Source organism: Elephas maximus, chromosome 9, assembly GCF_024166365.1.
Source record: "Elephas maximus indicus isolate mEleMax1 chromosome 9, mEleMax1 primary haplotype, whole genome shotgun sequence".
Lineage (NCBI taxonomy): Eukaryota > Metazoa > Chordata > Mammalia > Proboscidea > Elephantidae > Elephas > Elephas maximus.
The window spans coordinates 74,085,071-74,103,713 of record NC_064827.1 but is presented as its reverse complement, the minus strand read 5'-3'; the positions used below and the strand labels follow the sequence as shown (position 1 = coordinate 74,103,713).

Below are 18,643 nucleotides of genomic sequence, written 5' to 3'. Positions count from 1 at the left end.
AAAAAAAAACAATATTATTGCTTAGCAATTTACACTTATATATCCATAAAAAAACTTAAGTACTAAACATTTGCATGATAAAAGCTTAATGTGAAACATAAAGCACATGACACAAGCATATATAAAACATTAATCAAATATATTAGATTTTGTTTACAGCTGATTTTTACACATCATGTAACTACTGGGTTCCTATTCTAGAAGATGATGTCAGCATTTTCATGGCACCAGAAAAGCAGAATACAATCAAACATAGAGACTCCATGTCTTTAAATTATCTGTATGAATAGCCACCAAAAATAGTTAAGAGCTCTAAACTCTTGAATCATTTTTGGACAAACATTTTAAAGAACTACAAAAGAGGAACTAAAAAAGACAAAGTTACAACTAAGAATTAAAGATCCCAAATATGAGTTGTCAACAAAAGAAAATAATCAACAAAGTGTACCTTCGCTAACTATCCCTGTTACACAGTCTCATTCTACGATGTCTCTGTTCAAACACTATGAGTACAATGCGTTTCCTATCCTTTCGTGCCTGGGAGGTCTTTTCTGGAATCCATCTCAAATGTTATACTCCTGGTAAAGACTCCCCTATTCTCCCAGGTGGAATCAATCACATCGTTTTATGGCCCTTACCATACTGTTTCAGATGCAATTCTACCATGACAGTTAACTGTTTTTGTATTTGGCCTCTTAGCTCCAGCACTGTGGTTGTTATTATAGTGGGCACTAAATAAAAGTTGGTTAAACAAAATAAAAATTATTTCTTATGAGGAAAAGTCCCATTTCATGGTCAGACACTATTCTTCCCCTGTAAGTTATTTTTTAGTAACAGCTTTATGGAGATTATTATTCATCTTCTATAGGTTTTAACATTTCTTAAAGAAGTTCCACCTTTTATCACATTGAAACTCTCAAACATTACTGAGGGCTCTGAGTAACCCATTCATAATCCAGGTTTGGGATTTGCAACCACAGGAAAAACTGCTTACTAAAGATAAACACTTCAAGAATGTTGAAAATGTACACCAATGTTCACTGCAGTACTATTCAAAATAGTTAAAAACTGGAAACAAATTAAATATTCATCAACTGATGAATAGATAAAATGTGATATATACATACAACAGAATATTACTCAGCCATAAAGAGAAATGAAGTCCTGACACATGTTCAACATGAACCTTGAAAGCATTATGCTCAGTGAAATGTCAGTCACAAAAGGACAAAGGTTGTATGATCCCATTTATATAAAATATCTAGAATAGACAAATGTATAGAGACCATAGTTCATTAGTGGTTAGCAGGGGCAGGGAGGAGGAAGGGGAAAGGGTGGACTCATTGCTTAGCAGACACTGAGCTTCTGTTAAGGGTGATGGAAAAATCTGGAAACAGATAACCATGATGGTTCAACATCATGGTAAACACAATAAATGTCACTGAATTGTGCACGTGAAGAATGTTAAAACGACAAATGTTTTGTTATGTATGTATTTACCACCAAAAATAAAAGAATTTTGAAAAAACAAAAACCAATAACATGGGCACAAAGGCACGAAGTGTTGCCTACAGCCTGCAGAAAACTAGTTTAAATCCTTGGATGCTTGTACAAGGAATAGTTTTTGTTGATTCACTTGTAAATCCTTGAGAAATGTGTGAACTTGAGAGATGGATACTGTAAAAATGAGAATTTTTCACTTTAGAGGAAGAGACTAAAAGAGAATTCATTTTAAGATTACAGAATTACGATCTTCCAATTGCAGAACCAGAACTAAGCCTTCCCTACCAAGACCACACTTTTGTAAAATGTGAAATGGATCAAAATAAACAAAAGAGAGGCCTTATACATCACATAGCACAGCCTGATCTGACAAAAAATGTAATTGTGGCCAAGAAGAATTTAGATACACAGAAGGCTAGAGGCCATCTTTTGCCTTTGTGGTGAAGTCATTCAAGCAAGAAAGCCTTATGCCTTCTTCTTTATGCCAACAATAAAAACAACTTTGGGCCCAAAGTGTAACAGTTCTATTCTTGTATTAGAAAAACAATTATAAAAAACTCTTAGAAATCAAGTAACCATCCCAATATTTTCATTATAAATCTCTACAAGTATTAATGGTAAAACTGAATTATTATTCCCTTACCTTTGTGATGAGAATTCGGTATTTTTCTACCAGGTGGTCATTGTTGTGACAGCCTGCTAGTAGCTGCCAGACTTCTCCTCGAAGAGCTTCAGGCACACCGCTTCTTACTAAGGATGACAACTGCTTTGGTCTCACGCTTAAATTGAGATGCCTGAAGATAAAGCCAAAGCCCTTTAAGTGCATAAAAGAAAGATTCTCTGGAGAGTGTTATCTTTATGAAAACTAAACTAAATGGCTTAGAAAGACTTGATGAGTGACACACTAATAAAGAAAAAGAAAGTGCTAGTAGATAGCCAAGATAATTATGGAGTTCTTGGGTGGTGCAAACTGTTAAGCACCCGACTACTAGCTGAAAGGTTGTCAGTTCAAACCCAAAGGTGCCTCTGAAGCCAGGACTGACAATTTGCTTCCAAAAGTTCACAGACTTGAAATCCCCATGGAGCAGTTCCACTTGGCACACATGGGGTTGCCAGAGATGGAACTGATGGCAACTAACTTGATGGTAACTAAACAGTAAATATCTACATGGATTCTCTAGTCAGTTTGCTTCTCAAGTATCTTTAAATCATCATTCTATTAAAAAAAAAAAAGCAACAGTGGACACTACAGAAACCAAACCATATGGTTGTGGTTTATGTAAGGAATACAAAACCAAATGTCAATCATCATCAAAGACAAAGGCTTGGTCCTCTGTCAAAACTGACAAATGAGTTAAGCATATATATATTCTAAGTTAAAATAAAATCCTGAGTTATGTTTTAAGCATTTTTTTATGATACGCTGCTTCAATTAACTTTCCTGAATGAATGCAGTGGACGGGAAAGTTTCCACTGAACTACTGTAACATCAAAACAAGTTACTAAAGTCTTTGAGCTTCATTTATCTCATCTGTAAAAAGGGGAAAATAAAACTTAGGTTGTAATGCTGGTATAAATTTATAAAATGTTTATGCATTACAATATCTCGACTGATCCTCACAACAATCATCTTAGGTGGGCCGTGGTACCTCCAGTTTCACAGATGGAGTAAAGTTCATGGACATCAACTAAATGACTAAAGTAGTCTTCAAACTTGAAGAAAAATGAATACGCTATCTGTTACAGGGCAGTTGTTTTGAGACTTGGGAATTTTTAATTAATAAAGCAGAATTTTTGAATTAATAAAGCAGAATCCTGAAATGCAAAAGCTCCTGTGACTATCAGATCTAAGCAGAAGTTACTGATACCAAATGACTACTATCAAATTATAAAAAGGTCCAAAACTTTTCTCAAAATCTCTCCAGATTTCTAGAAGAATAATTCAAAATACATGTAAAAACGAATGATTTTGTGATGCTGGTACCCTGATGGTAGAGCTATAAAAATTCAATATCGTTTTGCTTTGCTTAGAAAAAACCATATATATAAAACAGTTGGGAGCAAAAAGAACAAAAGTATTTCTTTTACTTAATTCAGAGGTTAGCAAACTATTACCTGTGAGTAAAATCTAGCATACCATCTATTTTTGTAAATAAACTTTTGCTGAAACAGAGGCATGCTTCTGTTTACTGTCAATTACTGCTTTTGCACTATAATAGCAGAGTCGAGTGGCTGCAACAGAGGCTACTGGCCTGCAAAGCCTAAAATATTTACTATTTGAAACTTTTCATAAAAACTTGCCAATTCTTAGCTTATTTATAACGGTAAAATTATATTCAGGAGAACTATATGTCATTGATAATACTTATACTCTAGGAGAGCCACATAAATTTGGAAAGTTAGAGCTCAATGATACTGCTTCTAATATAGCCACTAAAATTTAATGTACAGTTAACAAAACCAGCTTTGGGGTCAGATTTGACTAGGTTAAAAATTCTGGCTCTGCCATTTACTTACTAGAATGGCTCATTTAACCTTTTAGCCAGTTTTCTCATTTGTAAAATGGACACTAGCTCATAAGGTCACTATAGTTGAGATAGTGTACATAGCTTTAGGGCAGTGCCTGACATAGTAAATTCATGAGCTCTTACTAGTATTACTACAACTATGACATCTATTTTCTGTTTGAAGAAACAGGCTCAGAAGATGTGACTTGCCCAACACCATAATGCACAGAAACAGTAGAGACAGAATCTGAAGCCAAGTCTACCAGGCTTTAAAATGCCATGATATTGCAATGGTTTGTATCTACAAAAAAAAAAAAAAAATTCTATAGAACACATATAATAATGATGAAAAAAAAAGTGATGAAATAAATTGAAGATGAGAGATTACATCATCTGAAGACATGACTAAAACCAGTAAAAACAGTCTGAAACCCTCTGAAGACAATAGAGATGGAAATTTAGTTAATATATTTGAAGGAGTGAGAGAAGGACATGTCTTAATTAAATGAATAACAAACTGAATAAACAAAATTTGATAACAAAACAAATTCCAAGTCACTGTATAAAATGCTGGTGGGTTAATCTAATAAAATCTACTTCTAGAGTCTAAATGCTTTATCTAGACGATCTTTAATATGCTATTACGTTGCCACATCAAGGCTTAATTACATTTCTGTTTTAGAGCAGAAACCTTTTTACACAGATAAAATTTCTGTCAGCAGCAGCTCAAACACTACAAATTCACTGAACTGAAAATATAACTGTGACCAGAGCATTAGCAGGTTTGTCTCCCGATTGCTAAAGAAGTATTAAAAATATATGAGAACTATTCCCCTGGGGCCTTTGCAGAACTCACTTATTAAAGCCACTTGTGTAAAGACAAACCATGCTTGGATTGCTTTCTTTTCCTGTACACATTTGACATTTTCCAATGTGGATAGTGTTCTATCCAGACTGTAAAGCGTTGTGAGAGTACTAGAAGCAGATAATGTCCATTTGTAGTTCTATCCCTCATGGGCATGAAAAAATCTTTTAAATTGCTAAGACACAGTTTTACTACAAATAGAGTGAAAGGATTCAACAGTTCAAACGTCAGAGGAAAATCAAACCCAAAAGTAACACGCTTATGGGGAGCTTATATCACAACCCTAATAACCACAAAGTCAGACAGAGGTGTGTTCGGATCACTTTCAAGCTCCGGTTTTTTGGCTTTTACTGGCATTCTTTACAGGGAGAAAGGGAAACTATAAAAATATCTCACCAATGTGACTTACCAGAGTGTCTCTGGTTACATTAAAAAATACTGACCATGGTGTATTCTTTTCACACAGCAAAAAAAAAAAAAAAAAATTTTTTTTTTTTATAGGATAGTCCTTCTCAATATTATTGTCAAACTGTCTCTGAGCTGACAGGAAATTGCTGAATTGTACAAGTATCAGCAGGAAAAACAATTGGTACAACCAGTAATTTATACTATCCTTGTGAAACTCTGTCACTCTAGGTACATAACACAGATAAGGAAAAACCCCACCTTGGGTGTCTATTCTATTCCTATGCATTATGAAAGCACCCTTTAAACTTCTCTGATTATTCTGTATCGTCTTAACATTGGGCAGTCAGTGCCTCCTAACCTCTTCAATATAAAACCCCAAACCAGTTGCTGTCGAGTCAATTCTGATGCATGTGTGTCAGAATAGAACTGTGATCTATAGGGTTTTCAATGGCTCATATTTTGGAAGTAGATCACCAGGCTTTTCTTTTGAGGAGTCTCTGGGTGAACTCGAACCATCAACCTTTCTATTAGCAGTCAAGTGCTTAACTGTGCCACCCAGGGACTCCTCTTCAATATAAAGGACCTCTTTTCTTATTTATTCCCACCATGGATTCCATATTTAGATAAATACTTTGTCCTGCAATGAGAATTTATTAGGTTTTGCATGGGTAACGCTTTCTGATATTCTGAAAATTGATTTTAGATCTCCAGTACTACAACTATGAACCTCGACACACAGAAAGACCTTACATCGTGAACCTCATACTTAGGTTTCTATTAATCGTTCTATTGTGGTTAGTAGGAATCCCTACCCACGAAACGAAATTTGTAAATGAAAAGGAGAAACTATATTCTAACTTACCATTTTGACAGCAGTTCTCCCCAGGTTTCAAGAATTTTTTCTGCACATTCTTTGGATACATCACCAGATCCACTCAAGAGAGGCTCATCATTATCTTTAATAAACAAAACACACAAGAAGGGATAACAAGTGGCTATGTTAAGCCAGAAGGATGATATGGAATGTGAGAGTCACATTTGAATGACTTGACTGGGAGCATGAAGTCATAATTCCTCTGAATGCATAGGTGTTGATACAAAGAAAATAAAAATGGTCCTACATGGAATATCGTTATAATCTCTCCAATTCTCTGTTGCTTTCCATATAGGTCCACGCTATGTCAAATGCAGAAAAGAGCCATTTAATTACAAACTTACTGGATTCAAAATATGGTGTGCTCTCTCTCCTTTTCCAAAGCAAACAGCTTTATGTGTGAAGATACATAGCAGTCTTAGCATAACAGCTAAAAAAATTACAAATCACCTCAGGTCCAACAAGAGAACTGCTGAATAAATTATGATACATGCATGCAATGTAATGCATGCTAACATGTTTATCTAATAATATGGCAAAATACCATGTGTAAACTAAGAATATTAATAGCTGAATCCATACTTTGATCTACTCTTTTTTTTTCTTTGTTATAAAATAGAAGACTGGAAGCAACTAGCTCAAGACATTAACAATTACTGTCTCCAAGTGATGGAGTTATGATTAATTTTTTCCTCTCCTCCTTTATGTTTATATGACTTCCTAGATTTTTCACAATGGCATAAATAATTTATAATAAAAAGCACAAAAACATTAAAAAGGACCAAAATGAATCAGTTCAAATCTAATTCAAGTAATTAAAAAAAAGTGAATTTAAAGAAGAATTTGAAGATTATAAGATAATAAATCCTATAAGATATCAAAACAGTCAAAAATGTGAAATTGATAAAGGGAGGTGAGAGGAATTGAAAAGCATAATTAAAGTAGAAAAAAAAGAATATGAATTAAGACATCTGTTTAATCTTCCCTTTCGTTGGACACTTAGTGATATTTTGCAAACATATGTCATCACTTCATTGGGTATATGCCCAGAAGTGGACTTCCTGGGTTTAAAAAAAAAAAAAAAGCATACTTTACAGACTTATGAAACTGACAAATTGCCTTCCAAAAGAACTTCACCAACTTATATTTCCACTAACTGTACCAGAGTACCTGCTTTCATGTAACCTCACCAATACTTTCTAGTGTTTGATTAGTCTCATAATGTTGTTTCTAAACACCTCCCCTCAATAATTGTTGTAACTAATGTCCCATGGGTAAGAAGCTTCTTTATAGGGCTGTAGCCATTTCTTCCCAGGGAGAAAACAGATCACACTGGGCTAGGGTTTTCCTGGTTTGAATACTAGATTTGAGAGTATTAAAAGATGACATGGCTACACAGTCCCTCTTTCAGTCCCAATTCTCCTGCCATTTCCTCTTCATTATACAACTGGACCCTAGGAGGGTTAACCACCTTGCAATATTTACTGAGCATCTGCTAGATACGAGGTATTGTACCATACACTAGAGAAACAACGTGGGGCAAAACCACACTGTCTTCCTTTACAGTGGTGTTCCAGTGCTCCTTGATTCTCCCATGGAGTATCTGTTGCTACTAGGCCTCATCCCTCCCTAGTTAAGAACTGTCAGTAGAGGTCTCCAGAATCTCCTCACTTAAATTAAAACAAATCTATGCCTACAGATTAGAGGAACTACTTGTTAGTCCTGATTTTATCAGTTAGCTGAGGCCAAATTTTTTTTATAAATGGTAGATATCCTTAAAAATCTATACTATGGAGATTTGAGATTATCTGGTTTCATTATAAATAGAGAGCTTTTCTCAAATTTTGCTTCTTTTTGATTTTATTGTTAAGTTTAAGGGAGGACAAATAGGTAAACTTTTACTCACTCTACATTCTTAACTAGTGTTGACCTGAAAGGGAAACTGCAAGTCTCAAGAATACCAGTTACACAACAGACAATCTCAAACATGGGCAACAAACTATGATCTCTGAGCCATCAATATCCTTCTCAGCTCTAACCCCTGATTTAAACTGGCTCTGTAGGATATCTTTAAACTGCATCTCTGACTTCTCCAAAAATGTACATCTGGTTTCTCTGTACTTCAAAATGCTTTGTGAATTAAATGCACAGAGAGAATAGAGCTCACACTATGGATTCAAATTCTGACTGCCATTTTCTAGCTGAGTAACCTTAGGTGATTATTTCACTTTTCTGAGACTGTTTCTTCATATGCAAAATAAGCATAAAAATAAATCCCATTTTTCAGGAGAGTTGTATTTATATAAGATAAACAATGCATTTGGCACAGTGCCTAGCATATATTAAGCATCTAGTAATTGGTGGCCATTAACATTACTAGGAAATGACCCTAACTTGGTTAGCCACAGGGAAAGTGGGAGTTCTAGGGAACAATGGGGATTGGAAAGTCAGTGCTTGCTCTAAACTTGAAAAATGTACATATAATCACGGGTATTTATATCTTTTAGCCAAACCAGTCATTTCTGCCACCTCTAAGCCTTTGTTATTTCTTTGCTCAGAAATGCCCCAACCAACACGTCTGCCTCCCGATTTCTCCTTGCACTTTTAAAGTCCTAGCTCAAAAACTATTTTTTCATTATGTGCCTCCTCTCAGTCCCCACAATGAAAAATGAAATCTCCTCTATGAATTTCAGGAATACGTCTTGAGAATCTCACATAAACACATACCACATGTGACCTTCTATCACAACCAGCTTTCACAAAGTTTTTTCCATTAAAAAATAAAGTCCTGACATTACTAACAATGCAGAAGAGAAACTAGATAACTGGGAGCTCCTAAAAATCAAACACCTATGCTCACCCAAAGACTTCACCAAAAGAGTAAAAAAATTACCTAAAGACTGGGAAAAAGTTTTTAGCTATGACATTTCCGATCAGCATCTGATCTCTAAAATCTATATGATACTGCAAAAACTCAACTACAAAAAGACAAATAATCTAATTTAAAAATGGGCAAAGGATATGAACAGGCGCTTCACTAAAGGAGACATTCAGGTAGCTGACAGATACACGAGGAAATGCTCACAATCATTAGCCATTAGAGAAATGCAAATCAAAACTACAACAAGGCTAGCATTAATCCAAAAAACACAAAATAATACATGTTGGAGATGTTGTGGAGAGGCTGGAACACTTCTACACTGCTGGTGGGAATGTAAAATGGTACACAACCACTTTGGAAACTGATTTAGTGCTTCCTTAAAAAAGCAGAAATAGAATTACCATATGATCCAGCAACCCCACTCCCTGGAATATATCCTAGAGAATTAAGCCTCCTTTACACGAACAGATATATGCACACCCGTGTTCACTGCAGCACTGTTTATAATAGCAAAAAGATGGAAGCAACCACGGTGCCCATCAACGGAAGAATGGGTAAATAAATTATGGTATATTCACACAATGGAATACTACGTATCAATAAAGAACAATGATGAATCTGTGAAACATTTCATAACATGGAGGAATCTGGAAGGCATTATGCTGAGTGAAATTAGTTGTAAAAGGGCAAATATTGTATAAGACCACTAGAGCTTGAAAAACGGTTAAACAGGGAAGAAAACATTCTTTGATGGTTATGAGAGGGGAGGAGGGAAGGAGGCTAGGACAGGGGTATTCACTAATTAGATAGTAGATAAGAACTACTTTAGGTGACGACAAAGACAACACACAATACAGGTGAGGTCAGCACAACTGGACTAAACCAAAAGCAAAGAAGTCTCCTGAATAAACTGAATGCTTCAAAGGCCAGCGTAGCAGGGGCTGGGGTTTGGGGACCATGGTTTCAGGGGACACCTAAGTCAACTGGCATAATAAAATCTATTAACAAAACATTCTGCATCCCACCTTGGAGAATGGCGTCTGGGATCTTAAACGCTAGCAAGCGGCAATCTAAGATGAATCAATTGGTCTCAAACCACCTGGATCAAAGCAGAATGAAGAACACCAAGGACGCAAGGTAATTACAAGCCCAAGAGACAGAAAGGGCCACATAAACCAGAGACTACATCAGCCTGAGGCCAGAAGAGCTAGATGGTGCTCGGCTACAACCCATGACTGCCCTGACAGGGAACACAACAGAGAACCCCTGAGGGAGCAGGAGAGCAGTGGGATACAGACCCTAAATTCTCATAAAAAGACCAGACTTAATGGTCTGGCTGAGACTAGAAGGCCCCCAGACCTTCTGCTGGCCCAGGACAGGAACCATTTCTAAAGCCAACTCTTCAGACAGGGATTGGACTGGACAATGGGTTGGAGAGGGATGCTGGTGAGGAATGAGCTTCTTGGATTAGGTGGACACTTGAGACTATGTTGGCATCTCCTCCCTGGAGGGGAGATGAGAGGGTAGAGGAGGTTAGAAGCTGGCGAAATGGACACGAGAAGAGAGAGTGGAGGGAGGCAGCGGGCTGTCTCATCAGGGGGAGAGCAATTGGGAGTACGTAGCAAGGTGTATATAAGTTTTTGTGTGAGAGACTGACTTGATTTGTAAACTTTCACTTAAAGCATAATAAAAATTGAAAAAAAAATGAGAGAAAGGAAAAAGAACTGGTTGATTCTTAATGTTTACCAATGTGAAAACAAGGTAAAAAAAAACATACACACACAAGCATTTACAAACAGACAGGTCTGGTGAAAGGATCGATTGTAGAAGCACACATTTTGGCAAGTGAACTTGTTCCTGCCAAGTGAATGAACTGAGATGGGAACATTAATTTTGGAAGCTGTGTCAAATTTGCTCTAAAAAATATACTAATACACCAGGCTAGCACTTGATAGGAAAAAAAAAAAAAAAGCACAAATTACAAATTTTTCCAACTTGGTTACAAGTATTTGACGAAAGTCCAGTGTTAATCGTGTGTGAATCCGACACAGCTCCTTGCATATAGTGGATTCTCCTAAGTATTTATTGAAAGAATTCCAAATACCATGAGACATTATCAATTCCCTGATAAAATTTTAAGAGTCTGCACGGTCATCTATCCCAAAATACTAATTTAGCTCTCTCTACAATTTACCTTCCTCTTCATCATCTTCTGGAGGAGAAGGTATCATTGAGCTCTGAGATCCAGACTGTGGCAGGCGAACTGAGGGACTGGCTGTAGTTTTCCTTCTCTCTCTTTCTGATTCACTTTCCAAGCATACGACTTCATATAAAGTATCGGAATTATTCTTTCTCTCCTTTTGCTTTATCTTGAGGATTAAAAAAAAAAAAAAATCATTACGTGGTAAAATTATTTTTAAAACTAAGCTCTCTTTCTGATTTCACACAGGATGTAAGAATAAAAAGGTGTTACATTAAACGTAACCTTCTCTAAACACAAAAGCATATGTTTAGATTTAAAAAACCTTAGCAAAATAGGACAGAACTCCGGTTCTGCAATTTTATTCATGGTCCTCAGACTATACCATCAGATATCTAACTACCAATGCTTAGTAAGCATACATTAAAAAACTAACTGTTCTGTATCTTCTAGGTTCCTTTATGGTAACTTTCAAGGTTTCTAACGTAAAACTACATATGAAAAAATGTTTTAAAATGTTCTAAAACATAAAGTTTATGACTAAAGGAGTCCTCTTCTATAATTTTTTCTACTCCTTTGGCTTAATTAAACAGTATAGGGAAGTTTTCTTCAATTAAAAGCTATTACTTATGGGGAGGGAGGGGAAAGTGACAGAGAATAGATCAATAGAAATCACAAAAATTGTGGTAACTCATTGGTATTTTGGTTTTGAGGAAAACACATAAAAGTTTAAACTGACCTAAATTAAAAATTAAGAACCGAGGATATAAAACTACCAGTATAATAAACATTTAAAATATATTAACATTCCATATTATTTCTTCTCCTTAAGGAGGAGAAGAAAACAGTGAAATTCAGAGCAAGAAGATAAGGGAGAACTGTAGGAAAGGTACAGTGAAAACTAGAAAGGTGGCTACAATAAGGAGAAAGACATACACAAGTAAAATGAAATGACAGAAAGGGTAAGGGGGGAGGACCGTGCTAAGAGATTCATTACGCACAGAAATATTGAGCAGAGCAGATTTTATCATTTCAATGTTCATTTGGGTTTTTAAGAAAAATTACCCCAAATTTGGAAGTAAGACCAAGATAGTGGCAAATTGTCCTTTCAATGTCATCCTGAAGCATTGTTTAATACAGGAATTGGCTAGCTTTTCTGTAAAGGGACAAACTGTAAATATTTTTGACCCTGCATGGCAGTAGTCTCCGTTAAAATCACTCAACTCTGTCCTTACAGCACAAAAGCAGCCATAGGCAGTAAGTAAATAAATGAATGTGGCTGGGCTGCAAAAACAAGTGGCAGCACACAGGCTTTAGTTGGCTGACTTTGGTTTAACGGGATTATTTAGTTTTTCATGTGACTAGCCATTTTTTACTTAGCTACTTACTATTAATTAGGGACTCAGATTCTGTGAAATTACATGTTAACTGTAAATTTGTGTCCAGTAGACACACAAATGATTTCTGTCCAATAGAAAAAATAACCCAAAGGTTACCTGTAGGACATTAACTAGTTTTGTATCTAAATCATAAATGTTACTCTAACATTATTTTTGAAAAAAAGTCTATCTAAACTCAACTTTCTCAAATACTTAGAACCAGTTTTGCCATCATACTGGTTCCTTTATTAATTAACGGGTTGAATTAAAACTGCTAAAACATATGCATTATGTATTTGTAAAAATTATGGTTTTAACTTTAAAAATTATACTTCGATAGGAAATAGGGTTTTAATTTTTTGTTATAAATTATACTCTGAAGGCCATCTAAGATCCATCAAACGGTCCCATCCCACGTGGAGCAAAGGAGAATGAAGAAAACCAAAGACACAAGGAAAATAATAGCCAAGAGACTGAAGAAACCACATGAACCAGAGACTCCACCAGAAGAACTAGATGGTGCCCAGGTATCACCAATGACCACCCTGACAAGGAACGCAACAGAGAATCCTGGACGAAGTGGGAGAAAAGTATGGAACAGAACTCAAAATTCAGGTAAAGCGATCAGACTTAATCGTCTGACAGAGACTGGAGGAACCCCCGACGCTATGGCCTCTGGATGCACTGTTAACCCAGAACTAAAACCATCCTCAAAGTCCACTCTTCAGACAAAGATTAGACAGGACTATAAAAGAAAAATAATACACGTGAGGACTCTGCTTCTTAGTTCAAACAGATACACGAGACCAAATGGGTGGCTCCTGTCTGGAGGCAGAATGAATGATAAGGCAGGAAGTGACAGGAACTGAAACAATTAGAAAATCAGCAACAGCTATTCATCTTTAAAAAAAAAATTCTCAGAGAGATGATATACTGTATAAGCAATGCAGTTCACCTAGGGGGGAAAAAATCTCTTATCTAAGTAATAAGTGACCAGCGCAATACTGTCTTTTGAAGTCACATAAAAATAGACAAGAACTATTTATACCCAGCTTGTATGTCGAGAACCCCAGCTATGAAAAATGCTGTTAATTGTTGAAGCTGGGTGATAATATATTGGGATTCATTATACTCTTCTTTTTATTCATGTTTACATTTGAAAAAGCTTTTTAAAAAGCACTCTCAAAGGACAAAAAAAAAGTTGGCTTGAATAAATGGAAACACATCCTATGTTCTTGAAAAATGTGACTTAACACCATAAAGATGTCAATTTTGACCAATAAAAACACTAATAACCTTCTTCCAGAGCCAGACGAGTTGAATCTAAAGTTTATATGAAAAATAAATTAGTAGAAATACCCAAGAAAACCTGCAAAACGAGGTGCAACATATCATAAAGTCTACATATTTACAACAATGTGTAACACTGCATATGAATAATGTAAAGATCAATGAAACACAATACAAAAACCAGAAAGAGGTCCAAATACAATATGGTTTATAATAAACGTGGCATCTCAAATCACTGAGGGAAATGTTAGACTTTTTAATAAATGGTGTTGGGCAAGTAGATGGCCATTTGGAAAAAAATGAAATCAGGTCCATACTTTACATTATAAACCAGTGTATGTGTGTGTATAAAATGTGGTATATGAATCAGAGGTCTATGCAGTAAAATGAAACCATATAAGTACTACAATAAAATATGTACATTCCTTTATAACTTGAAAGTGGAGAAAGCCTTTCTAACTAGAATCCAAAATCCAGAAGACTTACGGAAAAACCTGATAAATTCTAATACATAAAAAAAAAAGTAGCAAAAGACAAAACCACAATTTAAGTCAAAAGAAAAATTACAAAATGGGAGAAAACACTGGTAACTTACATCTCAAACAGCTAATTTCTCAAATATATAAAGAGCTGCTAAATATTGAGAGGAAAAGGCTGAAGCCAGAAGCAAAAGACATGGATGGGCCAATTCATGGGAAGGGGAAGAAAAATCATTCTCAAACTTAGGAAAAATGTTTGATGTTATTTATCAGAGGATTAAAAACTACCCTGACATACCACTGCCCTGCCTATCAGATCCTTAGGTTTGAGAACATGCTATTCTGGCAAGCCTGTAGAGAAACAGATACCTTCACACATTGCTAGCCCGTATGGTGAAAATCTTTACAGAAGGTAATCTGGCAAATATAATAAAAGTACGTATATATTTACAGCATGTCCCGGTGATTTTACTCATAGGAATCTACTCTAAGATAAAAGCAAAGAAACAAAACAACACACGCATAAGGTTCTACATTGCAGCATTATATGGAATAGCAAATGACAGGAAAAAATCCAAACGTTTAATAGAAGACTGGTTGAATAGACCATAATTCATGCAAATAGTGAAGTACTATGTAGCTGTTAAAAAAAGAAATGAGGAAGGTCTCTAAATACTGATGTGGAATGATCTCCAGGATACACTGCGTATAAAAGAGCAAGGTATACAGCATGCTAATTTTTTTTTTTTTTTAATAGACCAGGGGTTTAAGAAGTATTTTATTATTTTCACAAAAAGGAACACTGGAAAAGTGAACCAGAGACCAATAATAGTTACCTATTTGAATGGGGCAGGAGCGGGAAGCACCCAGTAAATTATATCCTACAAAATTTTTACTTCTGTACCGTGTAATTTACATATTAAAAAAACCAGCCCCTAAACTGAAAATAAATGGCAACAAATTAATCCAACTATATGTCAAATGGTAACATAACTACAACGAAAAAAATTTAGTCCAAGTAACTTTTAGCTTAGAAGATAGTATCAATTTTAGAATCTTACTAGAACATGTTCAAAGAACAAAAAGAAGTTCTGTAAAATCTTAAGCTTCACTCAACAGTTTTATTTTTAAATGTAATACCAATATTTTTAAATTTTTTATGAAGTAAAATAAAGCAAATAAATTAAATACATTAATGTTACTCTAACATTTTCAGTGTAAAAGATACATAAATAAAAAAAAGAAGAAAAAGTTACAGTGATAAATTACTACTGAAACTATGAACTCAACTGATTCAGGCAAGAATCATCAATGGATGCTGAAACCATTAGTTAAAAGGCTGCTGAGGAACAGAATATTTAAAAGGTTGCCAAAGTGTCACTTGCTAACTGCAAAGAATGAACTCTACTTCTACAAAGGAGAAACCCAGTGGTCACTACTTCAACCAAGTGATCACACTCAGCATCAGGAACAGTAGAAGAACCTAATATTATCTGCCTCCTGATTCAGCAAAAGAGCTCTGGCACAGAAAGCATTACGGTATGTTTATCTTGAGAGGCATACTGCTTTAGCACACTGTGCACATGGGTGCGCGTGCAAGCACATACACAGCAAATTATGAGTAAGAGGTCCAGGATTTCAGTTATGGTTACACTAATAACTTGCCTATATGACCCTGACCATATCACACAGTCTTTCAGACATCAGCTTCTTCATTTATAACATGGTAATTCTGTAAAAGATTACAAATGCCCTATAGTCTCTTTGGTTCTAAAAATTTTATAATTCTATAGTTCTAAGAATGCTTATTTGATCTTTTGTTCACTTTATGTTTTGTTGGAAAAATTTGGTCTTTTAGTAAATGCTATCTGAAAATTTAAATCTAAGAAAGCAATCTTTCCTTCCTCACTAATTTCAAATGTTTCTTCTCTAATATGGTGCCATCTTAATAAACAATCCCCACAGATGGGAACGTGTCCAGGCTAAAAAGGAGTTACTGAGTCATCAGACAATTCCAGTGAAAGGAAAAAGAATTTTAAAATGTGATTTTTTTTTTTTTTTTTTTAAATTACAATTGTTTTCCTATATTGGTGGCAATAAACAGTATATTTTTAAAACACACTCTGTAGCACTGTTTCCTTTTCGGCTAAAGGAGTTAGAATTTTAAATTATCCTTACTTTGTTTTAAGTAAATCCTAAAAATACTCTTACAGAAAAAATGATAAAAGTAGCATGTTTCTATAAAAACAGCCCTGGCTGAGACTCTTAGAAGGCTTAGGTATGAATCTTGTCTACCACAACCTCCTGTAAAATCTGCTACTGTACATCTCTGAAATCTCCCTTTCCTCATCTCTAAAATGAAAACGCTGTTTATTATCATTGAGTCACTGTGAAAACTATAATAGTAAAAGTGACAGTGGCTAGCAGAGTGATGATCACGACAGGCCCTCAATTAGTGCTAGATGCTATTATTATTATTTTGCTATTGTTTTTTAATACCATGAATGCAAAAGACAGAATAAACTTAGTTTATTAAGTTATAAGCGGTGAGGTAAACAGAGTTCTAAGACAAAACACTGAAGAGCAAAAAGTTGTTCAAATTCTTCACACCCTACCTTTCTTTTCATGCCTCCATGTCTTTTCATGACCTCGACTCCCTGCTCCCCCCAGCCCCCAGACTCATCCAAATAAGGAGAAAAATGAAAGATTATTCTCAGGAATTCCCTGCCTTCCTTCCAGTGTCCACATACACACTTCTGCTTTTTGCAAAGAAAATATTCACAATGCAGTCTATGCTTAAGCTTGTTACCTTGACAGAAGACTCTAGAGTAGTGTATCTGACTATGCCTCAGGTTTGCATGGTTTTTTTGCTAATCTACCCATCAAGTCATTTTCAGCCCAATTAAAAAATGTGTTAGAACAACATACTATATTAGAATATTTTAAAAATGTGCATAAAATTGAAATCAAATTTAAGTCATTTCCATGAAAAGATACATTATTCTAGACTCAACCACAAAAGTAATATTCCTATAAACCCATGAATCCAAAATTGGGTAACATAATACCTCAAGGGAAAAATAACTAGGGGGCACAATTACAGATACTTACTAGACATAACCAAACACCTCATGGGATTGGTTTTCTGGGTTTTGAAGGCTTAGGACAATTTGTGGGACAACTCGGTCAACTGGCATAACATAGTTCATAAAGTTTATGTTCTACCTCCTGGTTTCGTGAATAGCGTCTGAGGTCTTAAAAGCTTGCAAGCGGCCATCTAAGATACAATTGTTTGTCTCTACTTGTCTTGAGCGAGAGGGAAGGAAACCAAAGACTCGAAGAAGAAACTCGTCTACAGGACTAACAGCCTACACAAATCACAGCCTCATCTTCCCCAAGACCAGAAGAACTAGATCGTACACAGTTACCACTACCAACGGTTTGGATTAAGGACACAATAAATGGACCTAGACAATAAGGGAGAAAAATGCAGAAAAAATTCAAATTCTTAAAAAGTCTGGACTTGCTGGACTGGTTGAGGCCAGAGGAATCCCCAGGAATATTCACCCTGAAGTACCCTTTCAACTTTGAAATGAAACTACTCCTGGAAAGCACCTTTCAGATAACAGATTGGCTCATAAACAGTATCACCCATGAGTACTGTGCTCCTTTAAAAAATCAGCTATATGAGACCAAACAGTCAACATTTATTCCAAAACAAAGATGAGAAAGGCAGGGGGGCGGGGGGGGGGGGGGGGCAGATTAAATGAATGGAAATGGAACCACCAGAGTGAAAATAATGAGAATTTTGACACAATGAAAAATGTAACCAATGTCACTGAACAATTTGTAGAGAAATTGTTAAATGGGAACCTATTTTGCCGTGTAAACTTCCAATGAAAACACAATAAAATATTACGAAAAAAAAAAAAGAAAAGCAACTTCAACATGAACTTGCTTCAACTTCAACTTTTATAGAAGCAACGGGTGGTCTGTTCAGCATTCAGCCCCTGGCCTTGTTCTAACTGATGATATTGAGCTTTTCCATCATCTCTTTCCACAGATGTGTCCGATTTGATTTCTGTGTATTCCATCTGGTGAGGTCCACGTGTATAGCCACCATTTATGTTGGTGAAAAAAGGTATTTGCAATGAAGAAGTCATTGGTTTTGCAAAATTCTATCCGGCACTGTTTCTATCACCAAGGCCATATTTTCCAACTACTGATCCTTCTTGTTTCCAACTTTTGAATTCCGAT

General features: G+C 35.6%; 1 protein-coding gene across 9 annotated transcripts in view; it reads right to left on the bottom strand.

Annotated features, from left to right (window-relative positions):
• Window positions 1-18,643, bottom strand: part of RABGAP1 (RAB GTPase activating protein 1) — a 176,176-nt gene that overhangs the window by 93,304 nt on the left and 64,229 nt on the right. For all 9 annotated transcript variants that reach the window (XR_007518774.1, XM_049896827.1, XM_049896823.1 and 6 more), the window contains 3 exons: window positions 11,233-11,407; window positions 6,146-6,239; window positions 2,147-2,297 (listed from right to left, as the gene is read on the bottom strand). Coding sequence is in view for 8 of the 9 variants with exons in the window: in XM_049896827.1 (XP_049752784.1) it covers window positions 2,147-2,297; window positions 6,146-6,239; window positions 11,233-11,407 (420 nt within the window). In the remaining variant the exon portion in view is untranslated. The remainder of the gene's footprint in view (window positions 1-2,146; window positions 2,298-6,145; window positions 6,240-11,232; window positions 11,408-18,643) is intronic.